The 25,519-nt window shown below is 36.9% G+C and overlaps 1 protein-coding gene and 1 pseudogene across 1 annotated transcript in view; both read left to right on the top strand.

Annotated features, from left to right (window-relative positions):
- Window positions 1-3,753: 3,753 nt before the first annotated feature.
- Window positions 3,754-25,519, top strand: part of ACTR3 (actin related protein 3) — a 47,282-nt gene continuing 25,516 nt past the window's right edge. Inside the window, exons 1-2 of the mRNA XM_032479327.1 lie at window positions 3,754-4,113; window positions 21,010-21,065. Of these exons, the coding sequence (XP_032335218.1) occupies window positions 4,070-4,113; window positions 21,010-21,065 (100 nt within the window). The 5' untranslated portion in view covers window positions 3,754-4,069. The remainder of the gene's footprint in view (window positions 4,114-21,009; window positions 21,066-25,519) is intronic.
- LOC116663582 lies at window positions 4,033-25,511 on the top strand (annotated as a pseudogene).

Below are 25,519 nucleotides of genomic sequence, written 5' to 3'. Positions count from 1 at the left end.
TTTTTACAGAGCTCGATTCCAAGTTCAGCACTCTCTCTACACACTGTCGTCTAAGATCATACAACTTGAGAAGGGAGAAGCCACAGTTCACCACCACCCCCTCTGACCATGAGGCTGCATGGACATCTTGACCACTTATCTGCCTTAGTCAATGCTCTTTGTGGATTTGATTGTCTGCTAACTTGCAAATAGTCACCCCTGTAGCAAGTACCTAAGCTGATTAAATATATATATATATTTTCCACTTTAAAATAACGGAGATCGAGTGGAACGTGAATTTCTTGGATATTTTAAGATGCAGAGACACCTGCCAAATTGGTCTTAAAGCACAGAGATACCTAGGAAATATTATGTTAACTGGTAATCAGTATATCAGTCAAATTAAACAACGCTTGTGGCATTACAACTAAAGAGCTCTGAAAAGGGGTCAGAACTGTGTTTTAGTCTCAACTCTGTTCCTTAGTTTCTCTGAGATTTTTGGCAAAATCACTTAAACTTTCTGGGCTTCTGTATCATTGAAGGTTCTTAAATTTGATGCAAGTAATGGGAACTGATTAATAACTTAGGCAAAAGGGGATTTATTGGAAGGATACTGCAAGACTCACAAATGCCTGAAAGGTTAGGAACTGGGCTTGGAAACTGACCAGAACCAAGCATCTGGTTGACCTGAACTACAAGGAAAATCAGGGTGCAATAGGGAGCAATGGATTTAGGGCAGTCAAACAAACCCCCAACATCCACCACTGCTTTCCTTTTCACATCCAACAAGATCATCTCCAAGAGCCTTCTAGCTCTGACATCCTCTACTCTGTATTTGAAGGGTGGGCAGGAAGGGGGAGGGGTGCATATGCAAACAGAGTGGTCAGAAGCTTTGGCCGGATGTGCATCCGAAGGTTCTGCACAGCTCAGGAAGGCTGAGCCACCGCAGCAGTACAGAGGCTGACCAATGTGGCATGTAGCAAGCAGGAAGCAGAAGGGGTCTTAAGCAAGCAAAGCATTTGGGTAGACAAATTATGAGGAAATGACACTTCTCACTAGGGCTGGAAGCTTCGATACACTTCTGACAGTTACAGCCTTTGCAGACAAACTGCAGTCTTAAGGACATCAAAGAGACTGTGGCAGGTTTCCTCATGCCTATGAAATGAGATACAGTACCTAGCACCGACATGAACTTCATATTTGAATGTGATACACAAGGAAACATTAAACAGCCTCTCAAATCGGAAGTTGAAAACTTGGAAGCTCACAGGTCAGATACAGCCCTCAAAGAATTAGTTACTAAAAGATAAAAATACAGATTTCTGACTTTTCTTGAAAAAAGGGAGGCTTTGGCAACACCAGGCCTGCATTTCTACATAGCAATAGTTTTCTGCCTTCTTCTGTGAGTTCTCCACATTGCCATACCCTCCTCACAGCCCTCTTCACTTGTAATGTCACATGCGTGGACCTTGGGAGCATTACTAGTTTCGTAACACTGATGTAATTACTTCCACAGCAACCCACCCAAGGTCAGCATTTGGACAGCCATTTTGAGGATCTACCACTGAGGGCTTCCCTGAGCATGAGAACTTCCCTGGGTTTAAGCTCCTAGCTTCAGTCCTTGGGACCCCTTTGGTAGGATCCCTTCAGTCCTGACTGACTACGTGTAATGCTGGAAACAACCACTTGCTCTAAATCTACCCAATCACATGTCCCTCTTCTGTCAGAGCCAGTCTTCAGGCATCTGCTCCCCCAAATGACCTTAAATATCTGATGGTGGAAAAGGCAGCAAAGAATCCCCATAGGATATCATCCACATATAGGGAAAAAGAAAAGAAAACAAAGCCTCTGAATGAAGAACCTCTTCTGTATGACTTCTTGGAAGACAATCTTCTGATTGGGGAAAGACATCCCTTCTGAGGATTATTTGTTTATTTTCTATGAGTAGCTGCAGATGTGCTGGGCACTAATTGACGGTGATGCTGCTGCTGCCCTTTATTAAGTCTCCTTTGCACAAACCTGATCGCATTGGATGCTACTCCTCACGTTTCTGTCTCTGAAGGCCAGCATACTATATGTGATGAGACCATTCACTTCACCCCTTGCTTAAATGTTCTTGCTTAAATCACTTTGATGGCTTCCAAGCTGCTTTTAGGCTAAACTTTAAGATGCTTAGAGAAGTTTACAAATCCTTGCATTGTTTGATTTTTTTCTTTTCCCTCAGGCTTCACCTCCCATTCCATCTTCCCTGGCTCATTTCACTTTAACCACTTGGGTCTTCTTTCAATTTGTCAAAAAAGCCAAGCTCTTTTCCACCTCAGGGCCGTGGCTCTTTTTGTTCATACTTTCTGGAGGGCTCCCCTTCTTCCTCAAGATTTCCCTATCTCCTACGAACCTCCGGCCCTCAGCTTTTAAATGCCACTTTGTCAGAGACGTTTCCCCTACATTCTACTTCCCTCCCATCTTCCCATCCTCTGCCCCATTTCTTGTATCCTCCTGCTTTTTGATTCTATTGCTTTTAACAAAATTTGTATGTTTCCCTACTAAACTGTAAACTCTACAGCACAGAGACCTTATCTATCTTGTGCCTACTGAATATTCAGGGTCAGCACAGTCCCCGCTGTAAGAAAAAGTGAGCAATACTTATTTGCCAATGAATGAAAAACCTACATTCCATACCCCAGGCTGGTCTAACACCACACACTATGTGATCTTCTGGAGTAATCAGGCATCCTTTCTTAGGCAAAAAAAAAAAAAAAAAAATCTATTTGTCTCATATAAGTAAATCCAGATGGTTTACCAGAAGACAAACCTGGTGAAGAAAGCTATTAACCTTCCAGTCTTCCCAGGTGGGAGGGGTCCCAGACCATCACCTGGAAACTTGGTACAGATGCAAATCACCAGACCCCACTCCAGGCTACCTAATCTGAGAACTCAGGGGGTGTGGCCCAGCTTTCTGCGCTTTAACAAGACTTCCGGGTGATTCTGATGCTCACTTTGAGAAGTTTGAAAACCACTATTCTAGGCTTTCCAGTTTTTAACCTTTTTTTTAAATTAAATTTTTTGGTCCTTAATCCTTGGTGTAATCCTGCAAACTGAATAGTAGCCTCTTAAACTACTACAGAGGGAAATCTTTGTCATCCAAGGCCTTCAAAGGCTTATCCTAGTAGAGTATGCTGCGTAGAAGATACTCCCGGGAGGCCTGCCTTCTGGGGGCCTACAGTCTAAACCGTGTTGTAACACTTGTAACGTGCGACGTTGTAACAACGCACAAGTGTTACTAAGGAAAACCAACCAACCAAAACCGCACAAAGGCCGACGAGCCGCGGCACAAGCCTTTGTTCATCCCTCCCGCGACTGCTCACCCTCGCTCTGCCACCGCTCCTTTCCACCCAGACAAGCAGCCACTCAAGTTATAAAAACAGGTGTGCGCCGCTGACAATGTTTTCAATTAGGCCGTCTTCCCCGGGGCCCCGGAGGAGATACTCGTGGCTGCGGGATGCGGTCCCTTTCTTTCCTCAACCTAGCACAGAAGTAATTGGAACTAATAGCCCCTTGCAGCTTCAGAAGGAGAGCTGGAAGCTCGGGCTGACTTCTCCGCCCCTACCTTGTGCAACACCCGAGGTGGACTTCCTCACGGTCCGGATGGGAGCGGCGGCTGGCGGCGCACCCCACTGCGCATGCTCTCTCGCCCCGCCCGCTCGGAGCCGGAAGCGGGAGCGCTGGAGGCCTGGGCCTGGCCTGGCCGGGGCGTCGGCACCGGCGGCCATCTTGGCTTCCCGGGGAAAGGCGGCGTGAGGGGAAGAAGTTGTAGGGTGGGGGCAGGAGTGAGGAGGAGGGGAGAGAGAGAAGGGGAGGAGGCCGCGGAGGGGCAGGGCGGGGACTGCCTGCCTGCCTGGGTTGCGGAAGTGGTAGCCGCTGACCGAGCTTGCTGCTCTCTCGCTACTGCTTCGGCTTCCCGGCTCCCCCCCGGACGGAGAGGGCGGCCCGGCCGTGAATGGTCAGATAGCTCCTACCTCCCGCCGCCCATCCCTGGCCACAACCGGCACGGAGCAGACGGCGGCAGCGGCAGCAGCAGGCGTGGAGGAAGATGGCGGGACGGCTGCCGGCCTGTGTGGTGGACTGTGGCACCGGGTAAAGGGGCTGATGGGCGGGGGTGGGGAAACTGAGGCGTACAGAGGAAAATGGCGGGGCAGGGAGGAGGCCAGGAGATGAATGGGGCGGCGAGGTAGCGCCGCCGGCGGTGTCATTCCCAGCCCCTCCGGCTTGCGAGGGGTGGGGCCCGGACCCGGGGCCTCCCTTGTCCCCCTCGCTGCACCCTCTGGGACCTGGGCGGGCTCGCGGGGCCGAGAACACCCCCGGGAGCGGCTTTCTCCGCGCGACCCCTCCGGGCCCTTCCCCCACCGCGGTGGGCAGCGCCGTCCGGGGAGCTGCGGGGACGGTCGCCTTCCCCGGGCCCGCGATCGCGCTGGGTGGTCGCCGAGCCCGGCGCACCCTGTTCGCCTTTCCCTTGGTGCCCTTTCCTGCCCGCGGGTTTGGGGACCGAGGGGAATCCAGCGCGGGGACCGGCCTTGCAGAGGAGCGAGAAAAGAGAAGCGCTCCTTATAGATTTTGCAAGCTTGCTGTGACAACACTCGGCCCCGGGTGTGGGTGGGGAAAGGGAAGAATCGGACCATGAAAATGGGAACCTCGGTCGGGGCTTTCATTTGACCACCCACCTCCTCTTCCTTTTCGACTCCCGGTCTTTTCCATCTCCCACTGCGTTTCTACCGGTCAACCCAGTCACATTTTAATTTGAGAGAAAGGTGTCATGTGTTACTTCTCTAGCCTTAAAAAAGTCCCCCAGTGAGCAAGCGCGCTGCAACTTCCTTAGTTTTGTCAAAGCCGCTTCCTGCTTTCAGTCTTTTATACCCTTATAAGGTAGTTTTTCGTTTCCAACCTGAACACATCTTATTAGAACTTTCAAAATGAAGTAGATTTCAAATAGGCTTAGTTACTGGTGCTGGGTATCAATTTATGTGAACTTAAAAAATATATTTGTGTTCCACGGAGAGGGAGGAAGGGAAGCACACAGGGAAATAAACGAATTTAAGTTGTATAGGTTCATTCTGTGACGGTATCTTAAGGCGAGAAGGAAGGCAATGGAGGTATAAAGGGAATGTGCTTGCTTTTCAAGGAGTTGTTTATCATAGATCTGTAGTGTAGTTTACTAAAATATGGAAGGGCGTGAAAGTGGTGGTTCCTTTCGTATTAATAGGCATTTTAGAGAGTTACAGCACACTATATATACTTACGTAGAAAATATTGCCTGTATTTTAATGTGGAGTGATTGCTTTATGTTACAGTATTGGAAGTATTTTCTTTTGTGCGTGTGTATGCTGCGCTGATGTATCATTACATATCAGTCTCTCAGAATACTCCAATTTGGGGGCGGGGTTGTGAGAGGTGGATCGCCAGCCTCCCCCTTCCCCTTTTTATTATTTAGCAAACTATTGTTACTTAAAGGATGGTATGTTACTTAAAGGATGATATGCTCCTCACTATATTGGCTCTCTGTAAAATTTCTCTATAATCTTCATGCTCATACCTTTATGCAAGTGTGACGGTTTCTAAAACCCCAGCCATGCATAGAGAAAAGACCGATTTATTAAGCTATTCCCTTAGGAAACACCAGCCTCGTTTAGACTTCGAACTTCTATGTATTTTTTGGTGGACAGCTTATTAAAGTAATTTTTTCTTAATCCAATCTCATTTTCCTGAACCAGTATTTTTTTTACCCCTCACCCTTCTCAGTCCAGTTGGTGAGTAGTTTTATGTTTAGCGTCAGTTTTAAAATTAGATTTGGCAGCCTGCCTGAGAAGGAATTTTCAAGTATGTTTTGTTAAAGTGAAAATACTGCTACATAATTAATATTTTATGCTTTAGTAATTATTGCCATTGTCAATAAAATTAGTGTAGATAATTGTTGCCCTCATAAATAACGTGGTAACATCTTAAGTAGGATGTTAACTTTTTCTCACTTCATTTCTTTTCCCCTTTTGAAGTATAGTTTTGGTTATTCTTGAATTAGTATACTGGGTATTTCACTGAGATTAACTATCCTTAAGTGACCTCTTTCTGATAGGGCGATATAAAACACAGGCTGAGTGACCAGAAAGTGTGGGGAAGAAGGGTTCAATCTATACTTAAGATATTTTTCGTTTAATGTATCAGTTATTATTGCATTATTATATTTTACAGTATTACATTAGTGTTACCTCACAAGGAGAGGTTGTTAACTTGACCCTCATGATTTGAGTGGAACTGATTAGGATTCTTTCTTTTACCATCTGTCACTATTTGAAAGTCCACCTTAGAGATCCATTTATTTTGGTTTTCAAAAGGCATTTTGCTTTTTCCTGTTGGCTATTAATGCATCTCTTGGAAATCTACACCTTTAACTTTATTAGCACATAGAGGACAGCTCATTGAAACTGAGTCTGTGATAAGCATCTCTCAATAAAGCCTTAATAGGAAGTTCTGTGTTCCAGAATTCCATAGTCTCCAGATGCAGATTGTACACCTGTAATTTGTGTGTTCCTTTGTGCTGTAGAGAATGCATTCATCAATCACAATTACCCGTTTAATATAAGTGAAAAATTATAACCGGAATCAAGTTGCTCATTATATTTCATTATATAAGTTAGGCAAAAGGTGACTGAAAACAGTGGCCATCTTTGAAATTTGGTGGTCTCAGATAAGAAAAACTCTAAGAGTTGGGAAACATGACACTTAATCTGCAAATTTAAAATTAGAGCTCCTCCAGCAAAGATCCTCTATTTCACCATACTGTGAAGAATCACCTAAGCTCAGATCATAAAAGAAAATAATTTCTTTTGAAAAGAATATAATTTCTTTTGAAAAGAATATAGAAAGAAATACTTCTTCCATGTTGATACCATATCTACTACTTTTAGGGGGGAGCTCTGTATTGGAATAGTAATGTAGAATAAAATTTGGAGACAGAGATTCTTATTGATAGAGCAGTTTGCTTAAGGACTAAGGTATGAACTCAAACGTGCTACCAGTGAAAACTTTTTTTAAAGCATTTTTCAGGATGTGATATTTGTAAAGTTAAGGTTCTTATTCTAAGTTATTTTTTGCATGTTTTCATCCAAAATTCTTCAACATTCAAGCCATATAAAGGAACACCTTATGTATTTTTTGCTGTAGCTTGGTTACAGAGCTTTGCATTGTGAAATTTCTTTTCCCTTTTTTTCCCTAATAAGTACTGCAATTTAAAATTATTCCCATTGATTATGATAGCAGTGTTATTATAGCCTTACTGTAGAGCTCTTGGATATATTCAGATCTAGAATGAGTCAAGGAATTTCCCTAATTGAGTTAAACTTCTTAGCAATCCTAAAATGTAAGCATAAATATGTTGTTGGAGTCAATGGATAAGAAACTTATATTATTCATCTTGTGGTAACGTTCTAGCAATTAGAACAGATAGGATGATCTTGTTTGAGAGCAGTGGGGAAGAGCTGAGTGGGTTGCAGAAAACGTAAGTGGGAAGTTCATGTTTCTTACATGAATTCTGTACATAATATGTAATAATAATGCTATTTCACAGTCATCTCCAAGGGCAGAAACATTCACAGTATCCAGTTGTTACCAAAAAAATTCATTAAAATTCTTGTTCCTTCATGAGTCATGTTTTGCATGCTGTTTGCATTTAGTAGACATGCTCCTGTTGAGAAGTTAGATACTTCCTTAGTCTTCCCTAAAATCTTAGTCTTTTCCTTTCCTGCCAATCTCTTCCTGCCTGCCAATTTTGTGTTGGAATATTGACTTTGGACTGGGTATATGTTGTATCTAATGAATTTTTCAGCCTTATTATTGTAAAATAGTTCGGAAATTTTACTTTTAAGCCCAGAAGGGAAAGATATCCACTAGTGGAGGAACTGCTGGTCAGGCTTTTTATTTAATTTATTAGTATTGTGACAACTGTTTTTACCTCATTTTACAAGTAAGAACATAGGATTAGAGAATTTGAATTACCTTTTTAATGTCATATAGTTAGCAGGTGGTGAGAGTTACTATTTATAGTTAAGTTTTTCTGTATTTAAGCCCTGTGTTCTTTCTCTTATACCATGGGGACTCCTGAGCCCCTTTTCAAAACTATGCACGTTGCTTTATTTGGATTAGTGAGGTTAACTTTATTTATTCTTGCTTAAAGTAATCTTACTAAAAAATCCTAGCCTTATTAATTAGAGGAAAATTTCTGTTCAAATCTGACTTGGTTTAGATTTTTTTCCTGGATATGTGAATTCCCAGACTTATTTCCTTGTCACTTTGCTTAAATTTAATCTCTAGAAAAAATTTACTCTCCAGGTTTTGTTTATCGGGAAGTACTGACAGCTAACATTTACTAAAAATTATGTGTCAGATCCTATGCTAAATGCTTTGTATTATCTCATTTGCTTTTCATATCAGCCTGAGAAATATTACCGCTATTTTTAGACCGGAAAATTTAGATTTTGAGAAATTTAACTACTTGACCAAGGTATTTTAGCAAGTAAGTGTGCTAGAGCCATTGAACTATACAATCTCCTGTGTATAGTCTCCTTACATAGAGGATGAGCCTTTGACAATTTTGAATCATTTAGATATTTTTGAGAGAAGTACATGCTGTTGTAAAGGCAGAAATCAATGTTAGTGACTTAAGGATTACTTGCATAGGTGGAAAAAGTGGTATTGTCATATCAGCGCTGACTGTATACTTAGCACCCCGCCAGGCATTCTTGGAATTATAATGAAAATGTATCATATAGTCAGCTCTCACGAATCTTAATGAGACAAGAGCTAAAAATTGTTAAAAAGGAATTAGAAGATATATAAGACTGCATTTAATCAAATGTCAACATACATACTTTTCTGACAGTAAGAATAGCTATTCTGTATGTTTTAAGGAACGAAACATTGTGGTCAGGAAGAGCCAAGAAATTTTTAGTGAAGGTAGGATATGAGCTTTCCTTTTAAGGATTTGGATGGATGCAGGGGAAGGAAAAGCGTATATAGTGTGAAGGGGAGAGTAGCTGCTTCTTGTGTTCAGCTCTTTTAGCATATGTTGCACCATTGCCTTACCTTATGAACAGAAGACCGTAATAACATAATGCAGATCTAGATTGTGTAATGTGAAAAGCTACCAACATTTATTGAGCACTTATGGTGTACCAGGTGTTTATTATATGTCAGTAAAACTTTGATCACAATCATTTTACTTGATAGGGAATAAAAATCCACCGATGAATGAGTGAAATGTTGAAAATAGGGTTTTTAGAGTATTTGCAGAGTGGAATGCAGTAGGATCAGAGGTACGGGAGATATTTGAGATGAAGTTATGGGATTTGGTGCGTAGTAGAAACTTGAATCTTTGTTGAATGAATGAATGAGCAAGAAATAGGGGTATGGTTTTAAAAAATCTGCATCAGAAACACCCTTTGCCCAGTGATTCAGAATCTCATGGGTTGGGCCTAGAAATACTCATTTAAATGGGCTCCCTAGACGATTTTTAAGCAGTCCTCTAGGCACCAGCTTTGCAGGAATTCTGAAATAGGGTGTTGGCAGTGGGAAGGGAGTCAAAGAGATAAATTTGGGAAAAGTTGCTTCTTCTGTTTTTACCTTTCTTCTGGCAATTAAATTGTTTTGTACTGTTTGTTTATGGTTAGCAAGGACTTTGTAGTCAGAGCTCTGAGTTCAGGCTCTACCATTTACTAGCTGTGTGACCTCATGCACTTCAAACTCTACAGATCTTATTTTTCTAATTTGGAGATCATAGTATCTCCCTTACGGGGTTTTTTATTTGTGTTTGTTTTTTTGGAGATAATGTATGAAAATGGTTCAACACAGTGCTTAGCACATGGTAAGAGCTCAGTACATTGTAATTATTATAGTTATCAGTTGGCTCCCTTTTTTATTGAATTGAAAAGTTCATAAGGAAAGGAACACATTGTCTTAATGCTTATTTTCTTACCTCCTGCAATACTGTCTAGTTCTTTGCTCAGTCAGAATGTTTGCTGATGGGAGATGAAAGTATGGTTAGGATTTGGCAGTTGTTTCTAGTGTACTGCAAATAGGCATCAGTGAAGATCCAGATTTTGAGTTCGAGTGGGACAATAAAGAGCTGGTTTTAAGAAACTGAGTAACATTGGAATTTCTTACTGAATTTGGAATAATGATCTGTAATTGGAAATGTTCTAGAGGAAGTTAAAAATATAGGCACTTCGTGAATGAAGATGGGGATTTGGCAGTCATCATTATAATTTATAAATTGAAGCTAATAGAGCAACAATTTAAAGAGAGAGCAAAAAGATTGAATATTAATCTTTCTTCTTTAAAAAATCTTGGATATGTGATCTGGTTTCATGAGCATCACAAAGAGTGAGCGAGCACTGGCTTGAAGCGGTGAGTGATCTCATCCCACATTTTAAGAGGCAAAGTTCTTAGGAGAGTTTAGCTCAAGATAGGCTAAGTTTTTCTTTATGAGGTTCCTCCTTGTCCAGAATGCTCCCCCTCTTCCAACATGTGGAAACAGCTAAATGCTTGGATTGTGGCAGAAGTGTGGAATGGGTAAAATGTACCTTTAAGCAATAATTTTTCCTGATACAAAATTCCCCTGTCATAAAGGCATTTGAATGCTCACCTGTAATTCATTTGGAACTTGTAGCCTCTTTTATGACACTACCAATCTGTAATAGCCACTAGCATAAAAAGGTAAGAGCAAAGCAGTTAAGTAGTAATAACACTACATTAACATGCTTTATAGGTTACCAAGCACTTATAAATTCATGAATTATTGAGTAACAGTGCAAGATAAGGGGATGTTACTGGATTATTTTTTTAAATTTGGTCCTTCAAAATGGGATAGTGATTAATGTTATTTTGTGTGTTGCTATCTTTATGTGGACCTTTATATCATAAAATTTATAAAAGGTACCTACATGATTGATTAATACCTGAGCAGAAAGACAAATAATACCCTAATTTTTCCAGAGGACTGTTATGTGAAATTTTAATAATTTTCTTTCAAAAATTTATTTCAAAACCTTTCCAAACTGTTTATTTAAACTCAAGTCATTATTACATGCTCCTTGCAACCAGGAAAGGAACAGCCGTGAATTTGTGTGGTCAGATAAAGTCTTTTTCCTTTTTATTCCTTCTCTTCTCCCTGTCCCTCTCACATATCCCAAAGAATGTTTCTTTATCTGTTCTGATGCTGAACACTCCATCTTTAAACATTCTCCTTTAGGGCTTCTTGCCCTTTGAAAATGCAATACTCCTGAGAAAGGGTGTCTTTAACACTTTTTTCAGTTACAGTATTTAGTGTGAATGAGGGGTTTCTACAAGGAGGGTAAAAGTCTTAAGAAGGGGAACTAGGGTACAAAATACCTTACAGTTTAGGGTTGGTTTTGAAACTATGTAAAAATATAAACTGTTTTTAGTATTGGTCTATGATAAAACACAAGTGTTTGTTTACTTAAAGTTTTAGATCTTAGTATAATTAAATACAGTTTGCTTTTTTTCTGCTATAGACATTTAAAAGATTCAGTTACTTTGAAGCTACAAAAATAGCATTTAATGTGTATTTGTGACACTTCACTCTTCAGTGAATTAAGAGACACGCTAATGATTCACACAGAATTATGGAGCTGAAAAAGACTTTGAGAAATAATTTAATCCACTTTTTATTTACAAATTAAACAGAGGTCCAGCGTTGAGAAATGTCTTTCAGAAGTGTTTTTAGCTATTAATTGATAGCATTGTTCAATTCTGTTGAATTTTCTTAGGGGTTCACATTTGTTAGTTATAGCAATTGAAATTGCCTCTTAATAGTTGAGGTAACATATACGTTATAGTAGTTTTGATTGAGGCATGGCACAACATATGCGTTACAATGCTTTAGTGTTTGTGTTGTAATAAAAATGTATGCTATAAGGCTCAAATGAAAACCTGTGATTCTGTGTTCCCCAGCATCTTAGAAACTGTTTCCATAAAATTATTGCTCTTTTCACAGAAATAATGCTTTTTTATTGTTTTGAGCATTTAAATCTAGATATATGTATTTTAGTTTTTGGGTTTCAGTTATTTAAAGACTTACTGCATGGCATGTGTACAAGTCAGCCATTTCAAGGCCCTTTTTGGAGTTCTATTTTTGAAATAATTATTTATTTAACATTTCCAGAAACCCTGTAAAATAGGTACTGTTGTATAATTACTGTTTTAAAGTTGAGGAATGTGAGGTATGGTGAGCTTAAGTAGCTTGCTCACAGAAATAGTTAAGTAGTAGAGCTAGAATTTGAGCCCTGAGGCAGTCTGACTCCAGGGCCTAGTGCTGTACTGTTCAGGCATGGAATAGATTCAACAAGGGTGGTTAAATTGTTAACCCAGTTTTTGAAGAGTGTTCAAATTTTTAGCTACATATTTAGAAAAATAAGTTTCTACTTTTAGAACTGCTAATTTTTAGTACAAATATGAAATATATAGGGAGGTCTTTATGACTAATTTATTGATTTTATTAATCTGAAACACATGCAAGTTAAATGACATAGAAGTACTTATTAGCCCTTTGAAAACTGTAAGAACATACATTGTATCTAACTTGATAAAACTGATGATTGCTGGTTAATTCAGGACATCTCAATTAAGGAAATGATGTTTAATTACATATTACGTACGTATTTGATAAGCTGCAATTTGAAAATAAATAACAGATACATTTAAGAAGTCATTCTTTAATGTTGCATATAACATGGAAATGAAACAATTCAACCTAAGAATAAAAAGAGCTTGAGACTATAGGACTATAAAAAAGAATTTTTTAAATTAGACTCAGGACTTAATACACATTTGACATTTGATTCTGAATGTATAGATTAGGGGAAACACATGGGTTATCAGAAAATAGATTGTTTTTCTAAAATAAGATTAACAAAATTGTTATTTCTGGAGTGTATGATGAATTTAGATGCATTTTATTGAAAAAGCACACTGTAAAAGCTTGTATGTTTCCTGTTTGAAAGTATTCATTTTAAAATTTTGCTTCATAATAATCAAAAAAGGTAATAGTAACAGCAAAGGAAAGAGACTTGGGGGCTTTTTTCCCCTATCTTTTCTTGATTATATAAAAGACTAGTTGAGAGTTTTATAGCTTACAAAACACTTTTCAAAGAGATGTGCCTTCTTAAGTTGCCTTGCTGTCAGGGAAATTAGTTTAAAAACAAAACAAAACTTTGATTTTTTTTTTAATCAAGTGAAACAATTTAAAATTGATAGGAGACTCTTGAGAAGTAGAAATGAGAGAAATGTAACTTATGGCTCTAGCAGTGAGAAATTGGGAGCAGACAGCAAAATAACTCCAGCTAATATAAGCAAAAAAAAGGAATTATTGAAAGGATATGATATAGATCACAAAATTGATGTGAAGACTAGAGTACCATGCCCAGAAAAGCAGAGAAAAAGGGATGCCAGGAATCAAGAATCTGGTACCAAAGTCATAGTGCAGGAAGTCTGCAGGATGCTGCAATTAGAAACTGCAATATGAATTCTAAACCATTTCTTTAACTTATGGTTATTCAGTGAAGATGGAAAGTTCTAACCTAAGCTCAGATTGGCTAGACATAGATCATGTGATATATAGTAGCTGACAGAAGTGGGAAGGGTAGCGTCAGCTCCCTCCTATAAAGGGATATGGGGTTTTGCTTCCTGTGGGTCCCTCAGAATAGGAATGGGGATTCAATTCTAGCAGAAAGAAGTGTATGTTTGCCAAAAGGGAAAGATGGGTATGGGAAATCTGTGCCCCATTTTTTTTAAATGTTGCTTTAAATTCCTTATTTTAATAACTACTTGATCCGTTACTAACTAGCATTTTGAATTAACACTTTTTCCAAAAGTGCAAAACCCCTTGTGAGTTTCACACAATGTTCAGTCTAAACATGTGAAAAATGATTTTTTTTTAAAGTAACTGATGATGTGAGTAGTATGAGATTTTTCATTAGAACAGAGGTATACTAATCTTGCAATTTGGGATTATGGAGTGTTTTGGAAAGTAGGACCTACTTGATAATGACAGGCTATTTTTTTTTTTACTTGTAAACTAGGATTATAATGTAAAGAATTTGAGCTACACTCTTTTATATGTATATGATAACATATATATATAAATAAACTAGAAAGGGAGGAAATAGTTTATATGTTAGTTTGTTTATCATTGGAGAAATTGAATACTTGTGTAGTACTTTTGTGGGGAATATAAAGATGAATAGTAAATGCTGCTTGCCTTTAGGAAGCTCACATGTACACAAGTGATTATGACAGTTTGGCAAATGCACTGGTAGGTATAAATGAGACTTTGGAATCATAGGTGAAGGAAAATCTACATCTTCCTGTTAGAGCTAGTAGCTGAATCATATAGTAGTTGACCTTTTGTAATTGACTTATTTTCACTTAGCATGATGTCCTCAAGGTTCGTTCGTATTATATGTAGCATGTGTCAGAATTTACTTCCTTTTTAAAGGCTATTACTCCATTGTACGTATAGACCACATTTGTTAATCCGTTCATCTGTCAATGAACCCTTGGGTTGCTTCCACCTTTATTATGCATACTGTTACTGTGAACATCAGCATACAAAAACCTGTTGAAGCTCCTGCTTTCAACTTTTGGGGGTTATACATTCAGAAATAGTATTGCTGGATTGTGTGGTAATTCTATGATTGATTTTTTTAGGAATCCCTGTGTTTTTTTTGTAGCAGCTGCACCATTTTACATTCTCATCAGCAATGTGCAAGGGTTCCAGTTTCTCCACATCCTCACCAGTGTTTTTGTTTTTGTTTTTTTGGTAATAGCCATCCTGATGGATGTGAAGTGGTATCTCACTTTGGTTTTGATTTTAATTTTCTTAATAATTAATAATGTTGAGCATCCTTTCATGTGCTTGTTGACCTTTTGTGATCTCCTTTGGAGAAATGTCTGTATGTATGTCAGTGCCACACAGCTTTGGTTACTGTAACTTTGAAGTTTTGAAATCACCAAATATGAAACTTCCAACTTTGTTATTTTTCAAGATTGTTTTGGCTATTCATAGTCCCTTGAGATTCCATATGGATTTTAGGATAGATTTTCTATTTCTGCAAAAAAAAAAAAAAAAAAGTTGGGATTTTGATAGCCATTGCATAGATATGTAGATCGATTTGAGTAAATAGCTTGCAGATGTGAAAGTTTGTCCCATGTCTGAATTCTGTACTAAATGATGTTATCCAAATGGCAAATTAAGAAAAAACTGAAGCTGTTTAATCCCATGTTTAAAGTGTAAGGGGAGGATATGTTATCAAAGTGTCTACTAGCTGTCTGAAGGAAGAGTTTTTGCTGAAAACAGCTTAGAAAGAGTTTGGGGGGTGTGTGTGTGTGTGTGTGTGCGTGAGAGAGAGAGAGAGAGAATGTTTGAAATGTAGACTTGTATAATCAGGTTAAGTATTGCCTTCCTAAGTTGCTTAATTATATGAATGACTTCTTTGAACACCCCAAAAAACTTAAATAGAAAATTGCAAAGGCTATGGAAAAATAGTGTACAGACACAATTTATGAATTCAAAACAAAAATTTGTTTTGGAAAAGTAAGGTTAAAAATGGTTTGCTGTGATACTTGGTCAGTATTTGTTTTTAATTCTAAGGAACTGTATTATTACGAGCAGAGGAACATATTTGCTTACAGAAATTCTTTATGAAAAAGTTCGGTTGATTTGAAATCTATTTGTATTACTACAAAAATTGAAATTTGCATATGTCAGTGAAAACTAAGCTTTTCAGTTTAAATAAAATGATCACATCCTTAAATTATAATTTAATAAGTATTCAGCTTATCAAGTGCCAATTAATTGTGAGAAAGTTTCTTTTAGTCAGGGAAAAAAATGAGAGAAACTCTTCTGCCATCTACTTGTACAGTTTCCTCTTTATGGTGACTATGAAGAATTTTGAAAGTTCATTATAAAAATATCTTAATCAAAGTAGCCATTTCAGGTGCAAAATCTGATAGAATTGAGTTACTGAAAGCTAGTTTATATTTGAAAAGCTTTTATTTGAAAGTTCTAAACAAATTTGGTATTTAATGTCTTTATTTCTTTTTCTTATATTTATATAAAGAAATAAATTTATATAAATGAAGTTTTGAAGCAAACCTTTTACAGATATACTCACATCCCCTCCAGTTTATTCAGATGTTTTCTTCAACTATTACCATGTTTTGTGTCCATTGGTATATAAATGGTTGGAAATGTACCTACTGTTTAGCTCATCCTTTTAGACTTAGCTCAACAGTTCCATCAGATCTTCTTAGACTCTTTTCCTCATCTCTCCTCTTTACTTAACTGCTTTTCTTTTCTGCTCATATATGAACATTAAGATTTTTTTATATGAGCATTTAAATGTCTTTTAAGTCTGCATTCTATAATCCTGTACTGATTTTTTAATTCTGATGTATTTTTCTATATACTTTCTGAACTTTGATTCTTTTTTTTTAAGATTGTTAAAGCTCAATTTAAAAATCATTCTTTAAAATTTGCTAATAGTATAAGAGAGTAGTTTTAAAGAGTTAAGTTCTTATTTTGTCATTTTGTGTCTTGCTCTCTGCACTAGAGAAAGTATGACTTTTTGGGGGATTTAACCTAACTCATCAAGTCTTTTCCAGATTTTAGGATATGACTTTCTCTATTTTTTAGGTTATATTCTATACCACAAACATTTTTCTTTGAGCCAGAAACCAAATTAATTTTTAGAGGCTAAGCAACTTTTAAAGTCAAGTAAACTGGGACATTTCCCCTTGTATTTCTTAAAAATTGATGAAAATATTCATTCCTCCCTCCCTCCCTCTCCCCAAACCCCTGGGAACCATGATCTTTTTATTATTTCTGTAGCTGTGGAATGAATAGATGGAGCACAAGGGATTTTTAGGGCAATGAAATTATTCTATATGATACTGTAGTGGCTACATGTCATTATGCATTTGTCAAAACCCATAGAATGTACAACATCAAGAGTAAACCCTAATGTAAACTATGGACTTTGATAATAATGTGCCCATGTTGGCTTATCGATTGTACCAAATATGCCACACTGATGAGGTATGTTAAGGGTAGGAGAGTATATATGTGTGGGTGGGGAGGGCTATATGGGAACTGTGTATTTTCTGCTCAGTTACGTTGTGAACCTGAAACTGCTCTAAAAGAGTAGTTATTTAAAAAATGATATTTAGAAATACAAATTAAAGGTATTTTCACATTAAAAATTGATGAAAATACTGTTTTCTATGATAATCATATGTCATAGTGGTCTGTATCTAGTGTGTCTAGACTCTACATGATTTTGTTCTTTGGGGATGTTATTTAAATTTTAAATCCAAGGCAGGAGAACATTAGAAAATGTATTTGTGTTGCTCTCCCAAATTTAGAAAACTATTTTGCTATGGTGTTTTAAATGTAGTAGAAATGATTAAATGTTATGCTATATCCATGCAGTTGATATACTATATGTAGTTACTTTTGTGTTTGAGGGAAGAACATACTAGTTTTGATTATGTCTTGAGTTTTTTATTAAGTTCATTAGATCCTTTTGTTGTAGTTGTTTTGAGAGTAATTTATTGCTGTATATATTCAACCTAGGGAGTTTGATTTTAACCAGGAATGGAGTATTGATTTACCTAGTGAGCTTGTTAAAAGGGTGTTTCTTAAGAGAATTTCTACTGTAATATGGTTTCTACTTAAAATATCTTACTGTCCTACTTGGCAGATGGTATTTACACACATTAAAAATAGCAATATAAGCTTATATACATGTTCATCAAGTGATTGAGATAAAAAACTTATTGAAGGAAAGGATGACTGATAGTTAAAATGATCTGGAAAGACTTCGTGGAGGAGTCCTAAGTTGTGGTGAGAGCTTTTTGAGAGGGTGCAGTGGAGAAGGTCAATATGCAAGGCATATAGGGGAAAATGAGTAACACTTGCAGGGGGCTTTGAGTTGGGTTCATGGAAGCAAATGAAGGGAGACACATAAAGTTAAATTGAGACTTATTATGGAGAATTTTAATATTTAGCTGAAGAAATCAGTATCATAAGTTTTTATCTGAAAGGTACTTTATGAATTATTTACAATGAGTCATTTTATAGAAATGGTAACAGGTTTGTGGGCACTAGAGCCTCATTTGAAGATTTTTGAGTTAGGCAGTGATTTTTAGGGAGATTATTCTCCTTTGTAGGAGGTCACAGAATTGGAAGCAAGACATTCTGTTCTGCTAGGGTACTACTGTGTATAATTACTTCAACAGCTTTGGGCATAAAAGTGAAAGGATTAGATGAAGGAATAATTAGGTATTAATCTTTCCAGGAACTGTTGGTAAAACAGTAGACCCGTTTAGGGTATTGTGGCTCAGGCAGTTTTAGACTGGCTTGTTTTAAACAAGTCTTTATTTTGATAAGGTATAGATAGTTCTTTTTGTCTACTGGGGAGAGGTGAGAGTGTAGTATACTGTCGGCCCTCTTCTCTCACTGTCACGTAGCTTCTTCTTTTTCCACTACTGTTTTCACTGATCGTACCCTCTTACTTCAGTTAGGTTACAGTTAGTTTCAATGAATTCAGTGGAAACAGATTATTCTTATCAGTTGACTGTGGTTGTGTGCATTTGAGTGATTCTTTTCTGTACCCAGACTGGGGAGGGTGTGAGCTGTTCAATCATGCTGACCTCCATCTGTTATTGGAATTCTGTTCTACCACACTTGAAGGTTTTACATTAAGAAGAGACACTGATTTAGAAGAATTTTAAAAAAAAATTTGGAAAAAAAAAGAAAATTGCCATTTGACAACCATTATAATAATAATAAATTTGGGCGAGAATCATCGAGATGTAAAACAAGTAGGTGAAAATTTTAAAAGAGGACTAGCCTACTTTAGTCTCTGTGTATCTCCCCATAGTTGCTTATTAATTTCAAATAGAAAAATAATAACTAGAAGTTACCATCTTAACCAAATGATCAAAGTTGAAAACATGAGTAATGGGATGGGTTGACATGTGTTCCTGATATGATGTTTATATGTTTATGTAAAATAAAAGCTCAAGAGTAGTTTTAGCAATTGTTTAAAATATTTACACCAACAAAATATTTGAGTGGGAATTTAGTTTTGCTTCTCAGTTTTAAGTAAACTCTGATTTTGCTTGAAGGAAAAAATAATTGGCAGTGGAAGCATGGAAACGATATCAGGTAAAAGCTATAATCTGAAAATCCTCTGCAGACTAACTTTGGTTTATGGGTAAAGGAATAACTTGTATTATAATGATAAGCATTTAAAAGTCCAGTTATCTGCCTGGCCTTTATTTGATTATTGGAGGGATGGAAAATTTGGAGAGAATGAATGAAAAGAGTAATTAGAGTTGACGTATATTAAGCATGTACTCTGTGCCAGGTGCTGTGCTTAATGCTTTACCTTATTCTCTTATTTAATACTCTGAACAATCTTGAGTTACATCTCCTTATTTTACAAATGAAGGAATCAAGATTTAGGAATTATTATTAAACAATACTTGCACTCACAAAGGGCAGAGATAATCAGCTGTCTGGGAGGTTATGAAAGTTTTCATGTACAGGCAGTGATATTTAACCTGGAACAGTGTTAATAGTGGCTCTGTGGCATGAAATGAGTTGGTCTGTTTAGAAATTGTTAACAGTTTATGATTAGGGAGTGTGATGTGGTGTCAGGGCTGCTGGAAGAGGTTGTCAGGAGCCAAATATTAAAAGAGCTCTTTTTATGCCCTGTGAAGAAGTTTTGCTTATTTATTTTTAAAACATGTATAGTGGGGAATCTCTGAAGAGGTTTAGTCAATAGAGCAGTATCACATTTTGAACAGTTTATGTTGTCCCTTTATTTTTAATAATTTAGTCTGTTTGGTGCTCTCAGTTCTTGAACTTAATTTTGGGACTAAAATGTACATCAAAGAGAGATTTTTCTCCCCTTTTATATTAGAAAAATATTTCTGCAGATATTATTAGCATCCAGGAATATCATAGCAATTTACCTGCCTACTGTTTGGCAGTGAATTTGAATATAGAATAATATAAAGTCTTGTTGTTATTCTTTTTAAGCTTGCTCTTAGTTAATAGGTTTTTCCACACAGCCGAAACATGTTTGGCTATCTCCTAAGTAGCCTCCAACATGTTGCTTGTCAAAACTCAGCTTTTATAGTTTCTAACCGTTGTTGTTATTTTGTTGTTGTAAGAATACAGGCTAAGTCTATCTTGGCAAAATATTTTAAAATTATTTATTGTTGTTTTTGAATAATAATGCATTCAAATAGTATGAAATAATATGCAATAAAAAATCTTCTTACCCTTGCCTGTCACATACCCAGTTCCCTTTGCTAGAGACAACCAAAGTTATGGATTTCTTTATACTTCTCAAGAGATACTCCGTGCCTGTTTAGTCAAATATATTTTATATGTTCTTACCCCTACCCTTTACTTTTATACAGATATTACATACTTGAACCATTGTTCTGTACCTTCCTTTGTTCAGTTAGCCATATATTTTGTAGATTGTTCCATATCTGTACATTAAGAGCTTATTCACTGCATAAAATTATGTAATATAAACACTGCATCGTTAACTAGTTTCTCATTTGGTGATTATTCAGGTTGTTTCCAGTCTTTTGCCATTATAAGCAAGATTGTAGCAAAAGGCCCTGGTATATGTTATTTCATATATGTTTGAATATCCCTATAGGATCAGTTCTGGAAGTGGAATTTCTGGTTAAAAGCTATGGGTCTTTATAATTTTGATATAGTTTTGAAAGTAGAGATGCTTAAATGAATCAAAGCTATGAGATTTTGTATATCATTTACTTACAATGGAATCTCACTTTATATCAAATGGAAATCTAAGAACTAAATTCATAATTGCTAAGATACATTAGTGAAATTATTATAAAATTCTTTTTGTTTTTCAGGTATACAAAACTAGGATATGCTGGAAATACAGAACCACAGTTTATCATCCCTTCTTGTAAGTATTTCTTTTAAGCCACAAACAAGCTAATTTAGTATATTTTTCTTAATAAGTAAAAGAAAGAATTTTTTTCTGACACCTTGTAAGATTTAGTCCTTTAAAAACGTGGTGTGCCAAGTTTCAAGTGTGGCCTCATTTCTGTACCTCTAACCATTTATTTCATCTCTCAGTTTAGCTCTTCATTTACCAAATCTACCAAGTATCTTTGTAAAGACAAAAATGAATGAGCTGATAATTAAACTTATTTTCTGCTTTGAGGATATTGCTGTTAACTATGTGTGTAACTGATTATTAAGTAATGCATCCCCCATCACATCCCTTTGTAGACTGTCCTTTGGTTTGTGGATATGATTGTTGTTTGCCAGGCTCAGGCTTGTTGACATCCCTAAGAGCCCATGTTTCAAAACAAGGGTGGCATCTCATCTTTGGCTGTTTTCTAATACCTTATAACAGTACTTACATTGTTTTTATTTTGTCTTATTTTTGTTAGCTTTACTTTAGCTGACAATAGCTAAAGCCATCAGCTTTCAATAGTTTCTTTCAGAAGTTTTTAAAAAATACTCTTACACTTAGTTTGTTAGTGCTCTTATTTGTTAGCGTGGACTATGTATCTGGTCCTTGATGGACATATTTTTGTGCTTCTGACTTGCAGACAATTTGCCTTTTGTACATTATATAGTCACACCTCTGATCTACCTGACTACTGCCAAGTTAAGACTAGCATATCGGATGACAAACCTTTTGAGCCATTGCTTGGTCGTGCTAATTCCTAGACAGTTTAATTTTGGAAGTTTCACAAGTTTTACACAGTAGTATTTATGCAACCGTTGAATATTTTTGTGTATTCTAATTAATTTATGAAAAGAAGGAAGTGGAAAAATAAACAAGCAGAGAATAGTGAAAGCAGCTTAGGATTCAATATCTGAACTTGAGAACAAGGTAGAAATTACTAGGCTTGCCAAAAACTGCAGATCTTTAGTCGCAATTGGGCACTTATTGGACATAAACAGATCCATTGTTTTTTTGTTTATATATAGTACGAACAAAATTAAATGTGTGAAGTATGAAAAATACACCGTCAAAATTGTATCTAAAAGGAGAGCTGTTGGCTGGTGTGTGTGCTGCTGGCGGACCAGTGAAGCCAGTGATCCTAGCACGTGATCCAGGACCGGCTCGGTTGGCTCCATCTGTCGGTCCACAGGTGCCATCATGGCGGACATGGCCAGTCCAGTGCTCCTGGTCTCACCATCCTGTCCCAGCTGCTCATGTACGATGGGATATGAGGTGCTCATCCCAGTGGGACATGAGCCTCTTCCTCCAACAATAGGATGAAATATATTTGGACGGCAAGTATGTCAGCTTCCTGGACTCTTTTGTTATGCTCAGCATATTGCCATCATCAATGAGAAGCGTGGCTTGTTCACAGGCTTAACGCCAAACCTGTACTCAGAGGTCTTTGGAACTGTGGTCCATGGTAAAGTTTTACAACATTACCAGGACTGTGACAAGATTGAAGAGTCAGGATCTGGAAATGTACAGAAAGAACTTTCATCTTCCTTTGAGTTATTAGGGAGACAGCTAAAGAGATGATGGCTCATTTTGCTGCTACCCTGATCACGCATTCCTTCCACGTGATCACTCTTAGATTTGTGGTACAATTCATTGGCGGAGAATACAAGTACTGTGGACTTTGTGACTCCATAGTAACTATATTGGGAAAAGGGCATCCTAGGATTTTTTGCGGGTCTTTCTCCTCACCTCCTAGGTAATATCATTTCTCCATGGGTCTGTAACTTACTGGCCTACCTTGTCAATACCTATGCACTGGACAGTGGGATTTCCATTGCGAATGAAATGAAGTGTTATTCCCAAGCCATCACAGGATTTTTGGCCAGTATGTTGACCTATCCCTTTGTGCTTGTCTTTAATCTTAATGGCTGTCAACAACTGTTGATTTGCTGGTGGATCCCCTCATATATACTTCTTGGATGGATTGCTGGTGCATGCTATGAGAAGAGAGAAATATGAGCTGAGGAAATAGCTTTTTTTCCCCCAGAAAATCCCCTTCGGGAAGACTTAATTGTCGTGACCTGAGAATGTTAATCTGAAGATGTGGGGCAGGGACAGTGGCATTTCTATAGTCCTAGATGCACAGAGTTATGGGAGAGAATGTTGATTTCTATACAGTGTGGTGTGCTTTTTTAATAATCATTTTATCTTGGGAAAAATAAAAGGAGAGCTCTTATATTTTTTTTCACTCTAGAAACAAACCTACTTGACTTTTGCACTTCTGATTACTTTTGGTATACTTTTCTAGGGATTGATTATTTTAGAATTTAGGCTATTCCCGAACTCTAGTTCTTTATAATACCTAGAATGGATTTTAGGTTGACACTGATGAAGTAGCTCATTCATGTGAATATAGTGGTCTTAATTTGGTAGTACTGTTGTCTTTTTCCTTGTTTTTTTTTCATGCATATTTGTTATCTACATTGAAGGACAGGTTTATTTTTCTTTGCTTATGTCATATATATATATGTGTGTGTATATATATATATCAATAGTTTGTTGTGTAAGATTTTGATTACAAATATTTGCTCTGTTGCTGACTAAAATAGAAGTACTTTTTTGAATTAGTACTTGACATTAGTCATATTTGAGTTTAGTATTAGACTATTGTGTATGCTTGTATTAGTTTCCCAAGGCTGCTGTAGCAAAGTTCTGAAAACTGGGTGTCTTAAAACAACAGAATCTGAAAGTCCCAGAAGCTAGAAATGTGAAATCAAGGTGTCAACACCGCCATGATCTTGCTGACGGTTTTAGGGGAGAAATCTTCATTGTTCCTTAAAGCTTCTGGTGTTTGCTGACAATCCTTGAAGTTCTTTGTCTTGTGTATGCTTCACTTCAGTCACATGCTTGTCCTCTGTGTCTTATGATTGTTTGTCTTCTGTGTGCGGCTATGTCCAGATTTCTCTTTTTTTCTAAGAACACTAGTCTTTAGATTAGGACCCATCCTGATAACCTCATTTTAACTTGAAAGACCCTATTTCCAAGTAAGGTCACATTCCAAGGTACCGGAGATTAGGACTTCAAAATATCTTTTGCGGAGGAATATAGTTCAGCCTGTAAAATACTGATTTTGTAATCTTTTATAAGGCATTATGTTATGATTAAATGTTTATTTCAGGAGATTACTGATGTGTTAACTTTCATCTTTGTAAAATTTGGTTTTGGTTATGTTAAGTAGCTGTATTAAGTCTTTGTTGGAGGCCCATATAATCTTGATCTTTTGAACCTTAGGATCTCATCACCATTGTACCCTTTCTCTATTTCATCTTTCTGCCAAAATTTGCAGTTTTAATTTTCATTGTCTTTCTTCTGAGAATTTGTAGCATGTTAAAAATTCATTTGTGTACTGAAAGAAGGGTTTTGATTTTGGATTTTTTTCTCACCCAGCCAGTTTTAATGCTGCAAGTGTAGTGTTTTTAATTAGCGGATACAGTCATTGCCACTAATGAGCATGGATATTTGACCTAGAAAGTCTGTAGATACGGTTCAAAGTTATTTTCATAATCTTTGTTTTCTAGGAAATTTATAGTGAGCTGTCTAGATGTCTGTGTACATTATAAATAAATTGCTAGAGATGCTTTCTAACATTTAAGAATAGACTGGATTTAGAATTTCCTCCCTTCAGTATTTCCTATCCACCTTATTAAGGGTATAATTGTTTTTAAATGAAAGTGTAGCAGTTGAATGCTATTTCAACTCAAGTGCATGTAGATGTTTTGAATGAAGAACTATTTAACTTGAAGGATTCAGAAATTTATAACTTAATTGAGAAATACGCAACAAGTTTTAGGTCTAGAACTGTATGCTGGATTTCTGAAGTTATATAAGGAGATTGTTGTGGGTTTTACCTAAATTATTTGAAATTTCCTTTTGTATACGTGACTGAAATTTAACACATCCCTCTGCTAGTGTTATAACTAAATTACTAAGTCCATATAGTGCAAATAGGGTAGAAATAGGAGGAAAGCTTTTTAAGAAACAATTCCCCATGCAATTTTCCTATTTTTACTTACTGTTGTTTTTCAATTTTTTCTTTTTAATTATCCATCAAGCGTATGTTGACTTGGTGGGATTATAATTTTACTCAGATCAAAATATATCTTACACAGTTTTTAAAAACATAACTGAAACATTCCTACAACAATACTTTTTTTGGCTTTTTATGCTTGAGACCTTATCTCTGGTGGAGGTTGAGATTTTATTGTGTTTAGTGAATTTTGTCATGGGTTTCTTGTGACCTCTTTGCTTTAGTTTGACAATTTAAATATGCTAGATCATGTTTTATTTAATAACACTTTATTATAGAAGAAATACAAGTGAAAAATTTCTCTCACTTAAAAAAGTAAAGTTTTTGACCTGTATAAATAACTTTTATTTTAAAG

Source organism: Camelus ferus, chromosome 5, assembly GCF_009834535.1.
Source record: "Camelus ferus isolate YT-003-E chromosome 5, BCGSAC_Cfer_1.0, whole genome shotgun sequence".
Taxonomy (NCBI): Eukaryota; Metazoa; Chordata; class Mammalia; order Artiodactyla; family Camelidae; genus Camelus; species Camelus ferus.
The sequence above is the reverse complement of the archived record's forward strand: the minus strand, read 5'-3'. Positions and strand labels throughout refer to the sequence as shown.